The sequence below is a fragment of the Medicago sativa genome, chromosome 7 (genome assembly GCF_051527215.1).
Source record: "Medicago sativa cultivar Bolivia chromosome 7, Bolivia_mono, whole genome shotgun sequence".
NCBI classification, from domain to species: Eukaryota; Viridiplantae; Streptophyta; class Magnoliopsida; order Fabales; family Fabaceae; genus Medicago; species Medicago sativa.
The window spans coordinates 10,597,849-10,616,405 of NC_140755.1; the positions used below are offsets into that span (position 1 = coordinate 10,597,849).

Sequence of the window (18,557 nt, forward strand, 5' to 3'; positions counted from 1 at the left end):
ATTATTCCTAGCAACAGCCCTTACTCATCCCCGGTCCTCCTTGTTCGAAAAAAGGATGGCACGTGGCGTTTTTGTGTGGACTATAGAGCGTTGAACGCTGTCACTGTCCGTGATCGGTTCCCTATTCCTACCATTGATGAGCTCTTTGACGAACTCGGATCAGCCACAGTTTTTACCAAGATAGATTTGCGTTCGGGTTATCACCAAATAAGAGTTGTGCCGGAAGATACTCACAAAACAGCTTTTAGAACTTTTGATGGTCATTATGAGTTTTTAGTTATGCCTTTTGGCTTATCTAATGCCCCTTCTACCTTTCAATCGGCCATGAATGATCTTTTTCGACCCTTTCTCCGTCGGTTCGTTTTAGTTTTCTTTGACGATATTCTCATTTATAGCCGTAGCATGTCTGATCATTTACTTCATTTACGTTTAGTTTTAGATTTGCTTGCAGCTAACAGTTTTTTTGCTAAGATGTCCAAGTGTGCTTTTGCGGTTCCTAAGGTGGACTACTTGGGCCATGTCCTATCTCAGCAGGGCGTTACCCCAGATCCTGAGAAAATCAAAGCAATACTAGATTGGCCCACGCCACGGTCTCTCACGGCTCTTCGAGGATTCCTCGGCCTCACTGGTTTCTATAGGCGTTTTGTTCGCCACTACGCCACTCTCGCCGCTCCTCTCACCGAATTATTAAAGTCCACAAAGTTTACATGGAATGAACAAGCCGAAGCATCATTTACAACACTGAAAGAAAAGATGACTACTACGCCGGTTCTTCGTCTGCCAGATTTCAACCAGCCTTTTTCAGTCGAGACTGATGCCTCTGCCATCGCTGTTGGTGCCGTTTTGTCCCAGTCAGGCCACCCACTTGCCTTCTTCAGCCGTAAGATGTGCAACCGTCTTCAAAGGTCCTCCGTATATGTGCGTGAGATGTTCGCCATCACTGAAGCCATAAAAAAGTGGCGTCAATATCTCATTGGAAGGCATTTTAATATCTATACAGACCAGAAGAGCTTGAAGGAATTAATGGTGCAAACAATTCAAACTCCTGAACAACAAAAATGGGCATCAAAATTACAAGGTTTTAGCTTTGAAGTTTTTTACAGACCTGGCAAACAAAACGTGGTGGCTGATGCACTTAGCCGGAAACATACAGATGAACCTCCTTGCACTTTGCTCCTTTCCATATCTTCACCTGTCCCGTCCTTACTCTCTAAGCTTCGCCAGTACTACAGCAAAACTACCACCGGCAGTGACGAAGTGGCCAAACACATCAATAACCAGGAATCATCACTTTACCACTTCAAGGATGGTCTGTTGTTTTTCAAGGATAGAATCTACGTACCAGATCTCTCAGGGTTAAGGCCGGGCCTCATACATGAATTCCACGCCACACCTGCAGCAGGTCATTCAGGGCTAAAACCAACCATTTGCCGCCTGTCTGCCTCTTTCCTTTGGCCTGGTATGTACAAAGAAGTCAAGCAGCTCCTGCGTCAGTGTGTAACCTGTCAGCAGAATAAATATCTTCCTACAAAAAAACCAGGACTGTTACAACCACTGAGCATACCTAGCAAGGTATGGGACGAACTCACAATGGATTTTGTTACTCACTTACCAAATTCTTTTGGCCACACTGTAATCTGGGTGGTTTGCGACCGGTTAACAAAGTATGTACACTTCATCGCACTCCCCACCAAATTTGCTGCTCAGGACATTGCCCAACGTTTCTCCTCTGAAATTTGCCGACTCCATGGCATCCCAAAATCCATCGTTTCAGACAGAGACCCCCTGTTTTTAAGCAAGTTTTGGAAGGAACTTTTCAAACTTCAAGGCACAACACTGCATTACAGTACAGCCTACCACCCCGAATCAGATGGCCAGACGGAAGTAGTGAATCGGAGCTTAGAAACATACCTCAGATGCTTCGCTAGCGACCACCCCAAACACTGGTTCAAATTCCTCCATCTGGCTGAGTTCTGGTTCAACTCCTCCTATCATTCTGCAATTCAGATGTCGCCGTTCGAAGCTTTATACGGCCGCGCACCTCCCAATATGTTAGACTACACACATCAACAAGCAACACTGCCTGAGCTTGATCTTTCCCTGCAAAAGCGACAAAATGTGTTGAACAGTCTCAAGGAAAATCTAAGGCGTACCAGACTCAAAATGGAACTTCAAGCCAACAAAAAGCGCAGAGATTGCAGTTTTCAACCTGGTGATTTGGTGCTGCTTCGTCTACAACCATACCGCCAACAAACGGTCCGCCACCGCGTCTCCCAGAAGCTTTCAAAACGGTATTTCGGTCCTTTTCCGGTACTCCGCCGCATCGGCTCCTTGGCCTACGAGCTGAAATTGCCACCATCCTCCAGGATCCATCCCGTCATCCATGTTTCCCAGCTTCGCCCCTTCTATGGATCCAACCCTTCTGCACAGTTCGTCCCTATTCCACCAGAGCTAGAAGCATGCGTGAATTTGGATGAAGAAAACACAGATACCTCGCCACACAAGGAGGACTCTCTAAGCTCACATGAAAGTACTTCTCCAGATCTATCCTTAGATTCTGCTGCAGAGCCTTTAACTCAAAAGTCTCACCAAACCCCACATTCTGATTTACCCCAAGATCCTACTCCCCAAATCTCTTCACCTGCGTCCGATCCAACTACCAAACCTTTCATTCAATCAGGACCGTTGGATTCAAACCTTGAGGACAAGGTTTCGTCTGGGCCGGATAGTGATGTTAGCGGGTTAAATCATAACAGGCCCAAGAGAGAGAAGCAGATGCCTCTATGGACCAAGGACTTCATTCTCAATAGTTCTCATGTAAGCCCTTAAGGCATATAAGGCTTTGTCCTGCTAGTTTGTGTTTTCCCTAAAGGCCCATGGCCCATCTTGTAATAGGTCTAGACTTGACCTAGTTATTTAAGCAAGTGAACAGCCGCTGAGTAGGGGCAATGAATAAAGAACTCTTTTTTATCTTTTGTTTTCTTTTGTTTATCTTCCTTTTCTTTAAGCTGTTTGTTTTTCAATCCTTATCTTCTTGCACACTCAAGTTTGTTGATCACTGAACAAGAACCTATCATAAGTAGTTATAATATTTCATCAATGTATAAAATTTTAAAATAATCTTTGATTATGCACGATGTTAGTCAAAATGGTCTTTATCTTAGTCTATATATGAATAGAGTTAATGTCAGCATTTGAAGGACAATGTCAAATACTATTTTGATTAACGGAGTGCACAATCAAGAATTATTTTAAAATGTTATACATTAATGAATTATTGCGACTACTCGTTACACATTCGGAAACTAAAGTGACTATTAGAAAGAAAGAAAGAAAAAGTCCACTTTGTTCTCTATATACTCCCTTTGTTTTGTACAAAGTAAAATAGAACTATAATTAACAAACAATTTTAAGTATAGTAAAAAAAAATATTCTAAAGCTTCAATTAGCTAATTCATTCCCTATTTATTAATTTTTTTTGAAGGAATTAATATAAAAGTGTATTTGACCAAAAAAACTAGTACTATAATTTATAAATATAAATAAATATAACGTATCTTAATAAAAAAGATCCACAATTAAAAGTAAAACAGACAAAATTTTCGTCTAAAATATTCACTTGATTCAAACTCCGTGGGATGACCTTGTCTTCATTAGGCGCCATCCCTTTGTTACATCATATGGGCCAAGTATCTCTATACCATGTGTCTAAATCCAGCAACATGCTTCCATTTAAATTCATTAATTTATTTGTTAACTAACATGGAGGTTCCTTGCTCAAAAATAAAAAATGAAGAGTCCGTTTCGTAACGTTTTTACACATAAAAATTAAACTTAGGATAATGTGTATAATAACAGACCTAAAGTATCTTCAAGTATTTAATATAATGCAGTCTATGTGGTTTTTATTTTAGCCAAAATTAAATTGGTCCGCATGTGCACATCTTAATTTTCAATTGACAGGTGCACACTTGTTTCCACTAAAATAAAACTGCACACTTATAATAATACAGTATATAAGTTTGTACCAAAATCCTCTAAAAAAAAGTTTAGACCCAAAAAAATACAGTATATAAATATAGCTAAGCTTTTCAGAGAACAAATATATACTAGTATAGCTAACTTTTTTTTTTCTTTTGGTACAACTAGTATAGCTAAGTTAAACTCGTCAACAAGGATTAAATTGTTCCCTCGTGAAAAGGATTAAATTGTAAAGATAAATAATGAGGAGTTAAATTAATGTAGAATACATTAACAAAAAGATTAAAAGAAGGACTAACTACATGTTAGAAGAAAATTATCTTTTGTCAAAAAAAAAAAATTATCTCCCAGTTTTAAAATATATGTGCACTTTAACACAAAAAGTAAATTTAAAATTGAACCAGAAAATAAAAAAGAAATATACAAGTAGTAAAACCTTGTCAAGTTTATTATATTTTACATACTTATTTATCATTTAAAATTATAAAGTTTATATGTCATATCTCAACTATAGAATTGTATTTTTTTTTTAATAAGTTACACTAGATCATCAAAATTAATACCAGCGAAAATCAAACTATAGATGTGAGATAAGCATATTTAAAGGTTTTAAACCACAACCATTGGATGAACCTAAGTGGGTTAAAGAATTGTTTTTTTATTGAGTTGTATTATTTAAACATCTATTTATATGATAACTTTTGAGATAACCAAAATTTTATAAAGAAAATGTAGTATCGACACAAAAACTAAATCAACAGAGAGATAAAGTAAAAACATAATGTGAGTGTGAGAGAGAAAGTTGAAAGTTGTCATAAAAATTGTTGATGTGGATGAGTCCTCGATGAGTGAAGTTGCATCTGTTTTATCTTGTAAAATTGAGAAAATTCCATTTGTGTATCTTGGTTTACCCATTGGTGGTGATGCTAGGCGTTTGATTTTTTTGGGAACCTGTTATCGATCGCATAAAATCTAGACTGTCTGAATGGAAGAGCAGAAATTTGTCTTTCGGTGGTCGCTTGATTCTCCTTAAGTTCGTCCTGTCTTCACTACCTGTATATGCCATTTCTTTCTTCAGAGCACCTTCAGGTATAATCTCCTCTATTGAATCTATTTTTATTATTATTTTTTTAGGTAGGGGTGAGGCTCACAGGAAAATTGTCTGGGTTGACTGGGATTCCATATGCATGAGTAAAGAGGTTGGTGGTTTGGGGGTACGGAGATTGAAGGAGTTTAACATTGCTCTTTTAGGTAAATGGTGTTGGAGGTGTCTAGTGGATAGGTGGTTTGCGGTTTAAGGCCTTGTCTTCCCGTTATGGTGAGGAAAGAGGGCGCCTTAAACATATAGGTAGGATGGGTTCGGCGTGGTGGCGAGAGATTGTGAAAATTCAAGAGGGAGTATGTGTTGAGGGTGGGAGTTGGTTTGAAGCGAGCATTACGAGGAGTCTGGGTAATTGTTTTACCACGTATTTTTGGTCGGATTGTTGGGTTGGGTTGGTTACGCTGAGAGTGAGATTTGGAAGGTTGTATGACTTATCCAATCATAAGGATTTGACGGTGGGTGAGATGCATGCTTTAGGGTGGGGTGAGGAAGGGAACGCTTGACGGTGGAGACGTTAGTTGTTGGTTTGGGAGGAGGAGTTAATAGGGGAACTTAAGCTTTTACTCTCTAACGTATCTTTGCAGAAATCTAGTTCGAATGTTTGGCTTTGGCGCCCGAATGCAGGAGATGGCTACACAGTTCGTGGGGTGTATCAAATGCTCATGCGGCAGGAGATGCACGACCATGACGATATTTCAGAAGCGGTGTGACATAAAAGTGTTCCTTTAAAGGTTTCTATTTGCGCGTAGCGTGTTTTCCGCAACAGGTGGCCTACGAAGGATAACTTACGGCGTCGTGGAGTCATTCTCCTTGACTCTTTATTGTGTGTTTCAGGGTGTGGCCAAAATGAAACAGCAGAACATCTATTAATACATTGTTATACTTTTGGTTCTCTTTGGCAACACGTGAAGAGTTGGCTTGGTGCGTCTTCTGTGGATCCCCAACATGCTATGGATCATTTTTATCAGTTCATATATTCTTCAGGAGGGTACACTCTTCAACGTTCATTCTTACATATGATTTGACTTTGTTGAATTTGGGTTCTTTGGATTGAACGAAACTAACGGTTGTTCTTTAATAATGTAAAATCGGTTATGCATCTTATGGAAAAGGTAAAAATCACTTCAATTTTTTGGTTGAAAGCGAAAAATGTATGTTTTCCTTTTGGTTACCATATGTGGTGGCAGCAACCCCTTATTTGTTTGGGGATTGGCTGACCGTTGGTTACCACTATTTTGATTCACAAGGATTGATTGTTGTACTTTTTTTTCGCTTCTCTTTGCACTTCTTATACTAGGGAGCAACATTTTTTTGTTAATATATCTCATTTTGGTTTGTTAAAAAAAAAAATTCCCTTTTTTATTTGAGGGTTACATTTGGTGATCTTGCTTTTGAAGATGGTCCATGAATGATTTGTAGCTTTTATGTTGAATGGTTGTGGACGATTAAATATTGGCCAAATTAAGTGGTCCTCTAAGAACCAAAGTCATATTCTAGGATATCCTCCTTAATTATTTAATTTTCACTTTATGTTTTTTATTTTGGTATGGATTTTTCTACTTTATGTTTTTGTGCTCTGACGTGGTACTCGTCAATCATCATAATAATTACTAGTAATAAGTGCTCCTTTAGTTGAGAGGTCACAAGCATCAATAATTTCTTGATTTGTATGTCAAATAAATTACTTGAGCATGCACTTAAGATTGTTGCAACTTTGCAACTTGCATAAAGTTATGGATGTGTGTATCACGGATTAGCAACTTGGCAGCGGGTTTGTGTTATCCGTCGCATCATTATTTTTTTAGTGTTACAATGTAACGAGGCAAGAAAAGAAAAAAAAAGAGAGTCGAAATTAACTTTTAAACTTATCTCTCAGGATGAGAGATTCTATACCAAACGGATGACAATTTCCGTGAACATGACACATTGCATGTGATCATTCCTTAGCTATAAAATTTGCACGCATACCTGATAAAAAGATGGGAAATGTTAAAAGAGTTTTTAAGGCATTGGTTAAAGGAACAAAAATAAGTTCTCGTGAGCATAGCTCAGTTGCTATGGACAATGCATAATATATGCAACGTCCGGGATTCGAACCCTAGCCACCACAAAAAAAAAGGAATAAAAATAGCCACCACAAAAAAAAGGAATAAAAATAAAAATATCTTAACTGGTGAAAATTTTATTATTGAATTCAACTTTTTAAAAGTTAAAAAATTATTATTTTTAATACAAAACTATTATATCTTAACTGATGAAAATTTTATTGAATTCAACTTTTTAAAAGTTAAAAAATTATTATTTTTAATACAAAACTATTATTTTTGGTTTCCTTAACAAGTGTCTCATAACACTTATTAGTAAGACCCACAAAATATTTAATTTTAAAAAAAAAAAAGTCAAACAAGTTCTTTGAACCTGACATCGAAAAGAATCAAAATCAATGGGTTAGGTTGTTAGTGTTTTTAATTTAAAACATCTCAATGCCTAGATAATCAATTAATAGAGGCATGCATTTGGAGGCTCGTTAGATGACTAGAATAATGTTGATTTGAGGTTTAATTTTGTCTCCAAGTGAAAAGCAATTGCATTTTTTTCAAGAACGTAACATAACATAACCCTTCCTTTATGCTTTCTTATTCTAATTCCGACTGATGAACAAACACAAACAAAATAGTAATGGAGTGTGGTTATATGAGGAGTTGATCGAGGGTGTGGAGTTGTGCCTTTTCAAAGTTTATGGAAGGTTTAAAATTGGTTGGAAAGTTTAAAATTGACTCTATTTTTTAAAATAATTAATGGTGATGGAACCCATCTAACGATATGATTCACCATCTATTTTTTGTGTCTATATCTTTCTTAATAACAATCTTCATTTGTTTTTATAAATGAAAAAAATCTTTACTCAGTGATCATGAGTCATGACTTCAGATGTCTAGAGTTTCATGTAGACTCGTATGTGGAGGTTAATTTTTTTGCCCAACATGGCAGTGAAAAGGGTTGGAGGTTGGAGTGCAACAGATTATTAAGTTGCTCGAGATAGATTGGAATATTAAAGTTTGTCACTCTTACTATGAGGCAATACGTGTATTGAGGAGTTAGCAACTATGGATGTGATGGAGGCAGACCTTTGATTATTTATGAGCTTTGTCCAACTCAAATTATGATGTATACTCGCGATATATTTTATGGTTTGTATCTGATTTTGATTTTCTTTGACGAGGTAGATTGATCATATTAGAATCATTGACATCTTAGGAGATCTTTATGGGTCTCTCTATAAGTGGAGGTGAAGTTGGAGAAGTATTATCTCATTCTATCTTTGCCCTGTCAATGTGACCTCTACTCTAATCTTGATCGTTGTTGGGGAATATTTTGTAGTATTCCCTTTTTGCAATTGCTATCCCCTCCATGTAAATGTATCATCATGTTATCCTTCACAGCTCGTCAAACGTATTAGAGGGTCTTCATGCCAAAGAAACAACAAATGGTATAAGTTTTAGACTTGTTACTAGTCCGAGTAGAGCATCAAATGGATACAAATTCTTGAATTGGGGTGTTTCATTGAAACAATCCATGTGAATGAGCTTAGAGTCTTGTCATATTTATGCATGCTACCAATTAAGCATATTAAACTCTTATTGATTATCTCACATGTAGATAATCGTGATATGAACATCTCGTCCAACTGTTTCCACAACTTCATGGATCTTTTGAGGAGGTGTGACAACCATAGGTAAGTAAATCTCTTCAAGATGAAGGATAAGAAAATACCCTTCAAAGTGTGGATGTTTTGTTGAAGTTTCATTCTAGAATTGAAGGATGTTAAGTGCTCATATGCATCTTTGTAGAAAGTGTTTCTAATATTTAAGAGTGGATACAATGAGTTTTTCACACAGTTTTTCAAAAAATTTTATAGAGATATGCAATGATGAAAATTATGTTCAAACAACCTCTAACGGTGAATTATGGTAAAATTTAGACAAGTGCACCAAATCGTACTCAAGTAATAAAGTAGTAAGTTATTGTATGCACATGGATTGTCGTTCAACTTGGTAACTAGTGACACTTATTTGAAAAGCAAATAAAATAAAAGATTGAGAGTGGTTAGAAGGTTTTAATTGTCCTGCCCAAAACGAGATTAAGTTTGGTTTGATTCAGGAGTGTAATAACGATTAGGGAATCTTTGAATTCCCCTTCTGCCTTTGTTGGAATTAACTTGTTTAATTATTAATTCATGACTTTTCTTATGTTTGGATTTAAGAAAGTAGAACATAACCCGTGATGAATCAATAGAAGTTTATTTTAATATCCCCGTAATTCAACAAGTTACAATTGTAGGGTTCCCTAAGATGAGTTATATCCCTAATTTCATACTTAGATTCAATTAACTTTGAAACTAAGAAATTCACTATTGTCTTCTTCCAATGGAATTTGGGTCGTCAATCTTACTTAGCTCCATCTAGAGACATGGTATAAAAACTAATATATACAAATTAATGATTTCCAAAGCTCCAAAGTGTAAAGCCATGTATCCCTCAGATTTCCAATGATTTATGAGACTTTGAGGAATCTCTAAATTGACATATTGCTTTTGGTTCGTTGCCTTAAGGCTGCACTGGTCAAGTTGAGATGAGAGGACATACTCCTTCATGCGAGGCCGCTTTGTTGAAATCAAGTTTCTAATTGATCAGGTAAATGATCTTTGTCTTTTGAAGACGTTGTAAGGGCGAATTCATTCCTTTTAGAGATAAAGCTAAAGAGGGGAGGTATAGTTTCACCATTTTGGGCATCATCTGGAACATAGGGGTATTTAACAAGGTTTTCTATTTTAAATGAATTGATCTTTTTACATGATCTCGGAAGAGATAAGAAGAGGTGAGAGTGATTTGTTGAGATGTTGAATATGGTGTATCCATGGTTTTGTGGTTTTCTTTCCTACATACTCTTTTTATTATATTCATACCATATGCATCCCTTCTTCTAGTCGAGGCTCTGATACCACACTAGCTGGGAGCCTCACATATTATGAGATTAGTCTTAATTGAATCATCAAATCGAGACAATAAACCAAATTCATTGAATAATTGAAACATCTAATCTATATTATTGACCAGACACATTATTTTTTCAATAAATCTAAATTTTTATTTTTTTTATAATAATGACCTGATGAAATACTATTTTCGTCCCAAACAACAAGAAAAAATAGGTCAACATAAATTGACATATTTGGTACAAATTTTTAACTAAACACATTAATTTTATTAACCCCGTTTTTTGCTTATATTTTAAGACAGGATTGACAATATAGTAAAAAAAGGTTTGTTATTTGAATTTGAAAATGAAAAACATGAAAATGAATAGTAATAAGAAGAAAAGTAAGAATTCTTCCAAAAAAAAAAAAAAAGAAGAAAAGTAAGAAACCGACAAACAAATCCACCCCTAGTTTAGTTGTATATTTAACTATTAATAAGGAGTTGAAACGTTGAATAAACCAAACCAAAAGGTAGAATAAAAAACAAATATTATTCATCGAAGAAAGAAATGTTAATAACACACATTTTAACATATTTTATAACACGTTCTTTTTAATCGATTAAATTTCACATATGTCCCATCAAATCATGTGTGTGCGTGTTAACAAAAGAAAGTGTTCTTTAAAATGAGTGTTCTTTAAAATGTGTGTTATATCATTTCTCTTATTCACCACCCTTAAAAAAAAACTAAAAAGAAAATGAAAAAATAGATTATATTTTTACTTTCTTTCTCTTTCTATCGCTTTGATTTTGTAAAATAAATGGATGTTCAAATAACACAACTATATTTCATATCATATCATATATATTCACATTCATTTCATCATTTGGTTGGTGTAGAGGAAGTAGGTGTAGGAAACAAAAGAGAACCAAGAAAAACCTAACCACACCAAAACGACACAAAAAATGGCCGTTTCAAGTTTCCACCGCGTTTTCACCTTCGAATGCCGTTCCGATCCCGATTTCACATCCCTTCCATCCACTGACAACCACCACCACAACCGCCGTCGTCATTTCCCAACAACCTCCCTTTCCTCCGCCGCCGCCATCTCCTCCCCAATCCTCCGTTTTCCTCCCAATTTCCAACGTCAACTCAGCACCAAAGCGCGTCGTAACTGCAGCAACATCGGTGTTGCACAAATCGTCGCTGCTTCGTGGTCTAATGAAGGAACTGGGAACCCCAGCGGAATCGCTGGGGTTCCGACTCCGGTGCCGGCTGTTGCATCTGCTGTTGATGCAACGACTTCGCCGGTGCCGTTAGACCTCGACGCCGATGTCGCCGATGGCGATGTCGTCGAAAATGGGGCTGTACAGACTAACCGTAGTTCTTATTCTTCGTTTTTGAAATCCGATGCAAGCAAAACGATTCATGCCGGTATGTGAATTTTTAATTATTTTCTTATTTCTTATTATATTGTAATAATTTTTTATTTTTTTATTAAATTGTATTGAAATAATTAGTTGCAAAGTATAATTAAAAAGCATTTTTTCATAAAAAAACAGTTTTTAGTTTTAATTTCAAAGATTAGGTTAATTTTATCGGTTATAATTATATTATTATTGAATTTAAATATTACATTATATATGACTAGTTTTTGTTTTTTGGTGAAAATTTATGAATAAAATTAAAATACGTTTTTATTCATAAAATTTACATTTTTTTCAGTCTAAAAGCTTAAAGTTTTGTAATTTTATATGCTAAAAAGTGGGTGAGTATATAAAAAACATGTAAATTTATATACTTTTAGTCAAAGGAATATAATTTTAGAAAGTGGGTATCTAATAAAAAATTTGGATGTGATTTACTTATGATTCTCTCTGGTTTTTTTGTACCAAAACTGAGTTTTTTGTACCAAAAGAGAAAGATTCAGATTTTGTGTTATATGATTATTTTTGAATGAAGTAACTTTTATTTGCTTGAAAGTTACGTGTTTGCTATGTTGATTGATATTTTTCTTTGACTAGTGCTGTGTTGATTGATGAGTTTTTGGATTTGTGTTATTATGCAGCTGAGAGACTTGGTAGGGCTATTGTGACTGATGGAATTACCACTCCTGTGGTGAACACTTCTGCCTACTTTTTTAAGAAAACTGCTGATCTTATTGATTTTAAGGTAGTTTTATTTTTTATTTTTATTTTTTAATTTTGGATTTTGTTACAATTTTACTTGTAAGCTACGAAGCACGGACACGGTATATAATTGAAATGTCAACACTGCTAACAATTTGAGAAAATGACACAATTCAATGTAATCACATCTGTTGGTGTCTAACACTGACACTTGTCAGACATTGGACATGCCTTCGATCAAAAGTGTCGATTGTCGATACTGCAAAGTCTGTGAATGAATTTGTTATGTAAGGGAATGAGGGAGAAAATGTGAATGACTAGTGTGCTATGTAGCACCGACACTTTATTGAGGGCATGTTTGAAGTTTCGGACATGTGTTGCTGTCGACCTGATACATGTGATTGCATTCTATGACCTCAGATTTCTTAAATCATCTGTGTCCATGTGTCAGTGTTGGTATTGTGTCTGTATCAATGCTTCACGCCAGCTATGAATGTTTTTCTAAATTTTATCACTTTGCAGGAGAAACGTCAAACTAGTTATGAATATGGGCGCTATGGCAACCCAACCAGTACTGTTTTGGAGGAGAAGATAAGGTTTGTTTGTTTGATTTGATATAATTATTATGATCTATGATCTTGTAATATTTGAAATGCTGTGGTTGAATTTAATGAGGTTTATTCTCATTATTGAATCAGTGAACTGGAAGGGGCTGAGTCAACTATCTTGATGGCATCTGGGATGTGTGCTAGCATAGTCTTGCTGATGGCGCTGGTTCCAGCCGGTGGACATCTTGTGACTACTACTGATTGTTACAGGAAGACTAGGATATTTATAGAGACTGTTCTTCCAAAGATGGGGATCAAGGTATGTGAATTCATTGATTTGTGTTGGTTTCGATGTTACTTTGTTTTATGTTGCTTGAAACTGCATTTTATGTTCCCGTGTTTCTTTAGGTAACTCAAAGAGTAGTGCAAATTGTTTTAATTGAAAGTGTGGTCATTTAGAAAGTTTGTTTTGCACTTCCTTAATTAGCTCCTACTTGTCTTCCTGGAAATTTTTATGTGGAGAGATAACAACTCTGCTTTGAAAGTGAATGATTGATAGATGAACTTAATGTATATATCATACTTTGTAATTTTGTCGGGGTTTTAACCCAATATTTGAAATGGATATATCTAATTGGTTGGGTGTGGTGGATTTCTGTTATGCTTCCTTTCTGAACTGGCACTTGCAGCTAGAAATTTAGAATTATTATGATTTATAAACTACTAATAATTTTCACCTTATTGAGCAGACATCCGTGGTTGATCCTGCTGATGTTGGAGCCTTGCAATCTGCTTTGGAGCAGAACAAGGTTAGTGTTGGGAAGATTAATTGGTTGCATTTCTCTCTCTTATTGTAGATACTGTAGAATTCTGATGGTTCTGTGCAAATGTGCAGGTGTCTCTATTCTTCACTGAGTCTCCTACCAATCCATTCCTGAGATGTGTTGACATTAAGCTGGTTTCAGAACTTTGCCACAAGAATGGGGCTTTGCTCGTCATTGATGGTACATTTGCTACGCCTTTGAACCAGAAGGCCCTTGCCCTTGGTGCTGATTTGGTTATGCACTCTTGTACGAAGTACATCGGTGGACATCATGATGTAAGTCAATCTGTTGTCCTGTTCTTTAAAATATAGTTTACATATCAAGTGTTCATAGTTTCAGACCTAAAAACACTTATTTCTGGTTCAGGTACTTGGTGGTTGCATCAGTGGCTCTTTGAAGTTGATCTCAGAAATTCGAATTTTGCATCATATTTTGGGCGGTGCTCTTAACCCGGTTAGTCATTACTACAAGCCCGATTCCTTGATTGATATATGTTGCAAATGCATTTTCCATAGAACAATACTATTATTGTGCCTGACATAGTGCGAACATGTTAACAGAATGCTGCATACCTATTCATCAGAGGCATGAAAACGCTGCATCTTCGTGTACAGCAACAGAATTCAACCGGAATGAGGATGGCCAAACTTTTAGAGGCACATCCCAAGGTACCATGGCATTACTATGATATCTTGTATTATTAACTGGGATTTTGTATGCTAATAATGATAACAGTAATGCCATGGCCTTACTGTGAATCCTTTCTTAGGCTACTGGGATTTTGTTTGTTAATAATGACAAGTGTTTTTGATAAAAATATAATAATAATATTAATAATAATAATAAGTGTTATTATAACGATTTTTTTAGTAATAGTGCTATTTATAGAGAATAGTTTCTTTGTGAAATCCGTTTCAAAAAGTTTCTTTGTGAAATTTAAATAAGCTTACGTGTTGTATTTTAAAGACAAACAAAATGGTTCCATATCTTGATTTTAGCGGGAAACAAAAGTGCAAAGGTGATAAATAGCCAATAAGCGGTATCTGTGATCGATTCAGGATAGAAACTATCGCTACATCCAACATTTTCCATTTTTAATATTAACCTTTGGGATTGATGTGCTTAAGCTGTTTTGTGGAGTAATAATGTGTTCTGCTATAGGTTCTTCCTTTTTTTATTTGAATTATCGTATCATTTACTTATATTTAATCCTTTTTGTATAATGTCTCTGATATTTCAGTAATGATAGCATGATTTCATATGAACCATGATTAACAACAACATACTATTATTTGCAGGTGAAGCGTGTCTACTATCCAGGCTTGCCAAGTCATCCTGAACATGAGCTTGCCATGAGGCAGATGACTGGTTTTGGGGGTGTGGTCAGTTTTGAGGTGGGAATTGCTATTCAAATTTGTGGTTGCAAGCCATAATGCTTTTTGTTATAACATAGTTGGTCATAATTTGATATTTTTGTTGCCAATAATGCAGATTGATGGAGATATAACAACCACAATTAAATTTATTGATTCACTAAAAATCCCATATATTGCTGCCTCTTTTGGTGGCTGCGAGAGCATTGTGGATCAACCAGCCATTTTGTCTTACTGGTACTCATTTGGATCTCTTGTTTATGTTGTGTTAGATTAATGATTTGACACTACTTGTCATGTGCTATGGTCCTATTTGAATGTGACCCTGTAATGAAATCTTTCTTAGTTTGTCCTTTGTGCTTTTACGCCTTGTTTGAAATTGTTGAGATGCTCTCCATTTGATGGGACACTTCCATTTGGAGAGAGATAGACTAATGGAATAAAATAAAATATTTTAAAACTATATTATTTTATTATACGAGTCTATCTATTCTCTCTCCAATTGGAAGTGTCTATTAAATGGAGAGGATCTTGGAATAGGGTGAAAGTAAAAGAAAGAAACAACCATGTGGGATAGTAGAATGTTTTTTGGGAATTGGGTTCCCTTGTTTGGAACTCCTAAGAAATAGAATTGAAAGTTTGGTTTTGGTGCCCTCCTACTTCAGAAAACACTTCACCAATTGGAAAGGTTGAAAGAGAATGTTCCTTATTTTTTTTTATTATGAAAAGCCACTCATGCCATTGCTATGATTAGTCAACATGGATTATTTACTTTATTCAATTTGGGTAATTATGCCATGTACTTAATATATCTCTTTCATTCCCTTCACTTTCACTTCTATTAAACAACTCAAGAACATCTTATTTTCTACTCACTTTCACTTCAACATTTTCTCCCACTTTGTTTTGTCATCCTATTTTTGACTCATGTTTCTTTCGTTATACAAACAAAGCATAAGTGTCGAGTTTATATTTTTATTGATTTACCTGGGTCCTTTGTAGCTGTATTTAATCTTTTCATGTATTCTGCAACAGGGACCTTCCTGCATCAGAAAGGGCCAAGTGGAAGATTTATGACAATTTGGTTCGATTCAGCTTTGGAATTGAAGATTTTGAGGATTTGAAGGCTGATGTCTTGCAGGCACTGGAAGCCATATAGGCACTATTCATTATTTACCGCAAGCATTTATCTTTTTCTCGAAATAAGTGTTTTTTAGTATGAAACCAGTATTTGCTGCGTGTATCTGCGGATGTTAATTCCTTGAACTGATTTGGGTGTTCTATGTTCTCTCTTGTTATCTTGTCTGGTGAATCGATTGAATTATGATTGCATGTGTTGGGCTTGTTTAAGAAAAATGGTATCTGATTTGAATTCTATAAACCTAAAATCGTAATGTTGAAGTGATGATGATGAAGAAGTCATTTGATACAACTTTTTTTTAAACAAAAATCAATCTAGGGTGGCAATGCCCAAGAAATAAGCCATAATCAAAGATCTAAGGCTAGCTGGACATTACTCGTAAAATTGATGATTGTGAAAGTTGTGATAATTGCTTTTAAGTAAAAATTAATGATTTTGTCTTTTATTTGTAGGGATTTATTTCTTGTTAAAAATTGAAATGTTTTATTGTTACAGTAGTTGCAATTACTTTCTATCTTTTCCTATTGTGATATACGGTCTTTCTATCGTTTCATTTTATCTATCTATAGATAAAGTGACACTAACCACTCCTGCCACATACATGGAATTGGCTAGGATCTTTCTAATGTTCATTCCACAAACATGGAATTGGAAATAATGAACACTAGGAAAGATAATTCTCAGTTACAAAATGTTTTGAATAGTTTATTTTGAAAATTATTTTTGATACTAACTGACTATTTTTAAAAAGAAATTTTCACGCTGATACCTAAACACAAAAACATCTGTTTTTTTTTTTTTTTTGCCAAAAAATTATTTAAAATTAATCTTTATATTAGCACCCTTCATAGCTTCTAGTTTTACCAAGATTATGTAGTGTATTTGATGGTGGATTCTAGGGTGAGGGCTCTATTAAGTCCCTCACCGGTGGAGCACTCAATTTCACCATCAGATTAAACAAGCCTACGTGAACTAATTATTTACCACTTCACTGGATCCAAATTATTTCTCCATTGCCTGCACCTTTTCTTCTCTCACTGTTATGTTTATGAATGCTTGCACACAATAACCCTTCAAATAATCAGTTTACACCCTTGTTTTACATGTTTTCAAAGCTTGTCAATGTCATCCATTATTGCTCCCTAAGTTGTAGGGCGAATTTAAATCCGTAAGTCCAAAGAGGATATCAATAACACCAAAGCCCTCAATAAATTTCACCATTGAAGCACCTTGTGAATAAAATCGATGGCAAGAGAGAAATGGAAAAAGAATCATATGAAGATATTATGTAGTATTTAAACTGTAGACAAACTAAGTAATTAAATTGGGCTATAATTATGATAAATAATGGTAGCTTTACCCCTCAAAATTGCAAAAAACCCTAAGCTTAAGAAACTTCAGTATCAAACCTACACAAAATTGAATCAAAGTGCGGGTTAAAATTTAGGCTAAAGTGCAACTTTGGCCCCCTATCTTTCAAAAAGTTGCGATTTTGGCCCCCTAACTTAGAAAACTACAATTTCGGCCCCCCATGTTTAGGGAAATATGCTCTTTTAACCCCCTAACATAAGGGAAATATGTCTTTTGACCCCTTATCTTTTCAAAATGTTGCGATTATAACCCCTTATCTTTTCAAAATGGCCCCTTTTTTTGGACACGTGTCGCCTTCTCAGCAGTTTTCAAAGTTAGGGGGCCAAAATTGTAGTTTTCAAAGTTAGGGGGCCAAAATCGCAACTTTTTGAAAGATAAGGGGCCAAAGTTGCACTTTAGCCTAAAATTTACTATGAAGTTAAGGGTTGTGCAGTTTTGGGTTTGTTAATTGTTTTGTTTGAGTTGTTAATGATTTTGGTTTTCATCGGTGCATGAAGCGGAACGTGAACACAGAGAAGAGAGAACAGGGAGCAAAGATCCAGTGTGGTAATAAGTAATGAAATCATAGAGACATATTTAATCTGACGGTGGAATAAAGTGGTACACCGGTGAGGGACTTAATTGATCCCTCACCCTAGAATCCACCAAAATTTGATATGTCTACTTAACAATTCTTTTGTATGTTATAGTAAAGTTTTTAGTGTTTGAATTCTGCTCTTTACCCAACAGAAATTGCTCGCTCCCAACTGAAATTCCAATCCAAAATAACTCTGCGTGAGTTAACTCACGCTAGTGTTATTCTCTGCGTGAGTTAACTGAAGCTAGTGTTAATTTTTGCGTGAGTCTTTGCGTGAGTTAACTCACGTAGGGGCATTATGAGAATTTCAGTTGGAAACGAGGAAAAACAGTTGGGTGAAGAGCAGAAATCATAGTTAATGAAAGTGATCCCTCTTTATGAAGCCAAGGCCTCTTTTTAGGGAAACAGGAACTGCCCTGTGCCAAAATCGCCAAAATGTCATTTCAGATAACTCTGTTCTAACCCCTTGTCAAGAAAACAACCTTCTAACAGTTTCACCGAGGTGTTTGACTCTCCGACCTCTAGCCTTCC

The 18,557-nt window shown here is 35.6% G+C and overlaps 1 protein-coding gene across 1 annotated transcript; it reads left to right on the plus strand.

Annotated features, from left to right (window-relative positions):
- The first annotated feature begins 10,958 nt into the window (after positions 1 to 10,958).
- MTO1 (Pyridoxal phosphate (PLP)-dependent transferases superfamily protein) lies at positions 10,959 to 16,369 on the plus strand. The gene is made up of 11 exons (XM_085731201.1): positions 10,959 to 11,497; positions 12,132 to 12,235; positions 12,715 to 12,788; positions 12,891 to 13,059; positions 13,490 to 13,549; positions 13,636 to 13,839; positions 13,931 to 14,017; positions 14,125 to 14,232; positions 14,863 to 14,958; positions 15,056 to 15,174; positions 15,973 to 16,369. Exons 1-11 carry the CDS (start codon positions 11,029 to 11,031, stop codon positions 16,094 to 16,096), a joined length of 1,614 nt encoding a protein of 537 aa, XP_085587327.1. The 5' UTR covers positions 10,959 to 11,028; the 3' UTR covers positions 16,097 to 16,369.
- The last annotated feature ends 2,188 nt before the right edge of the window (positions 16,370 to 18,557 follow it).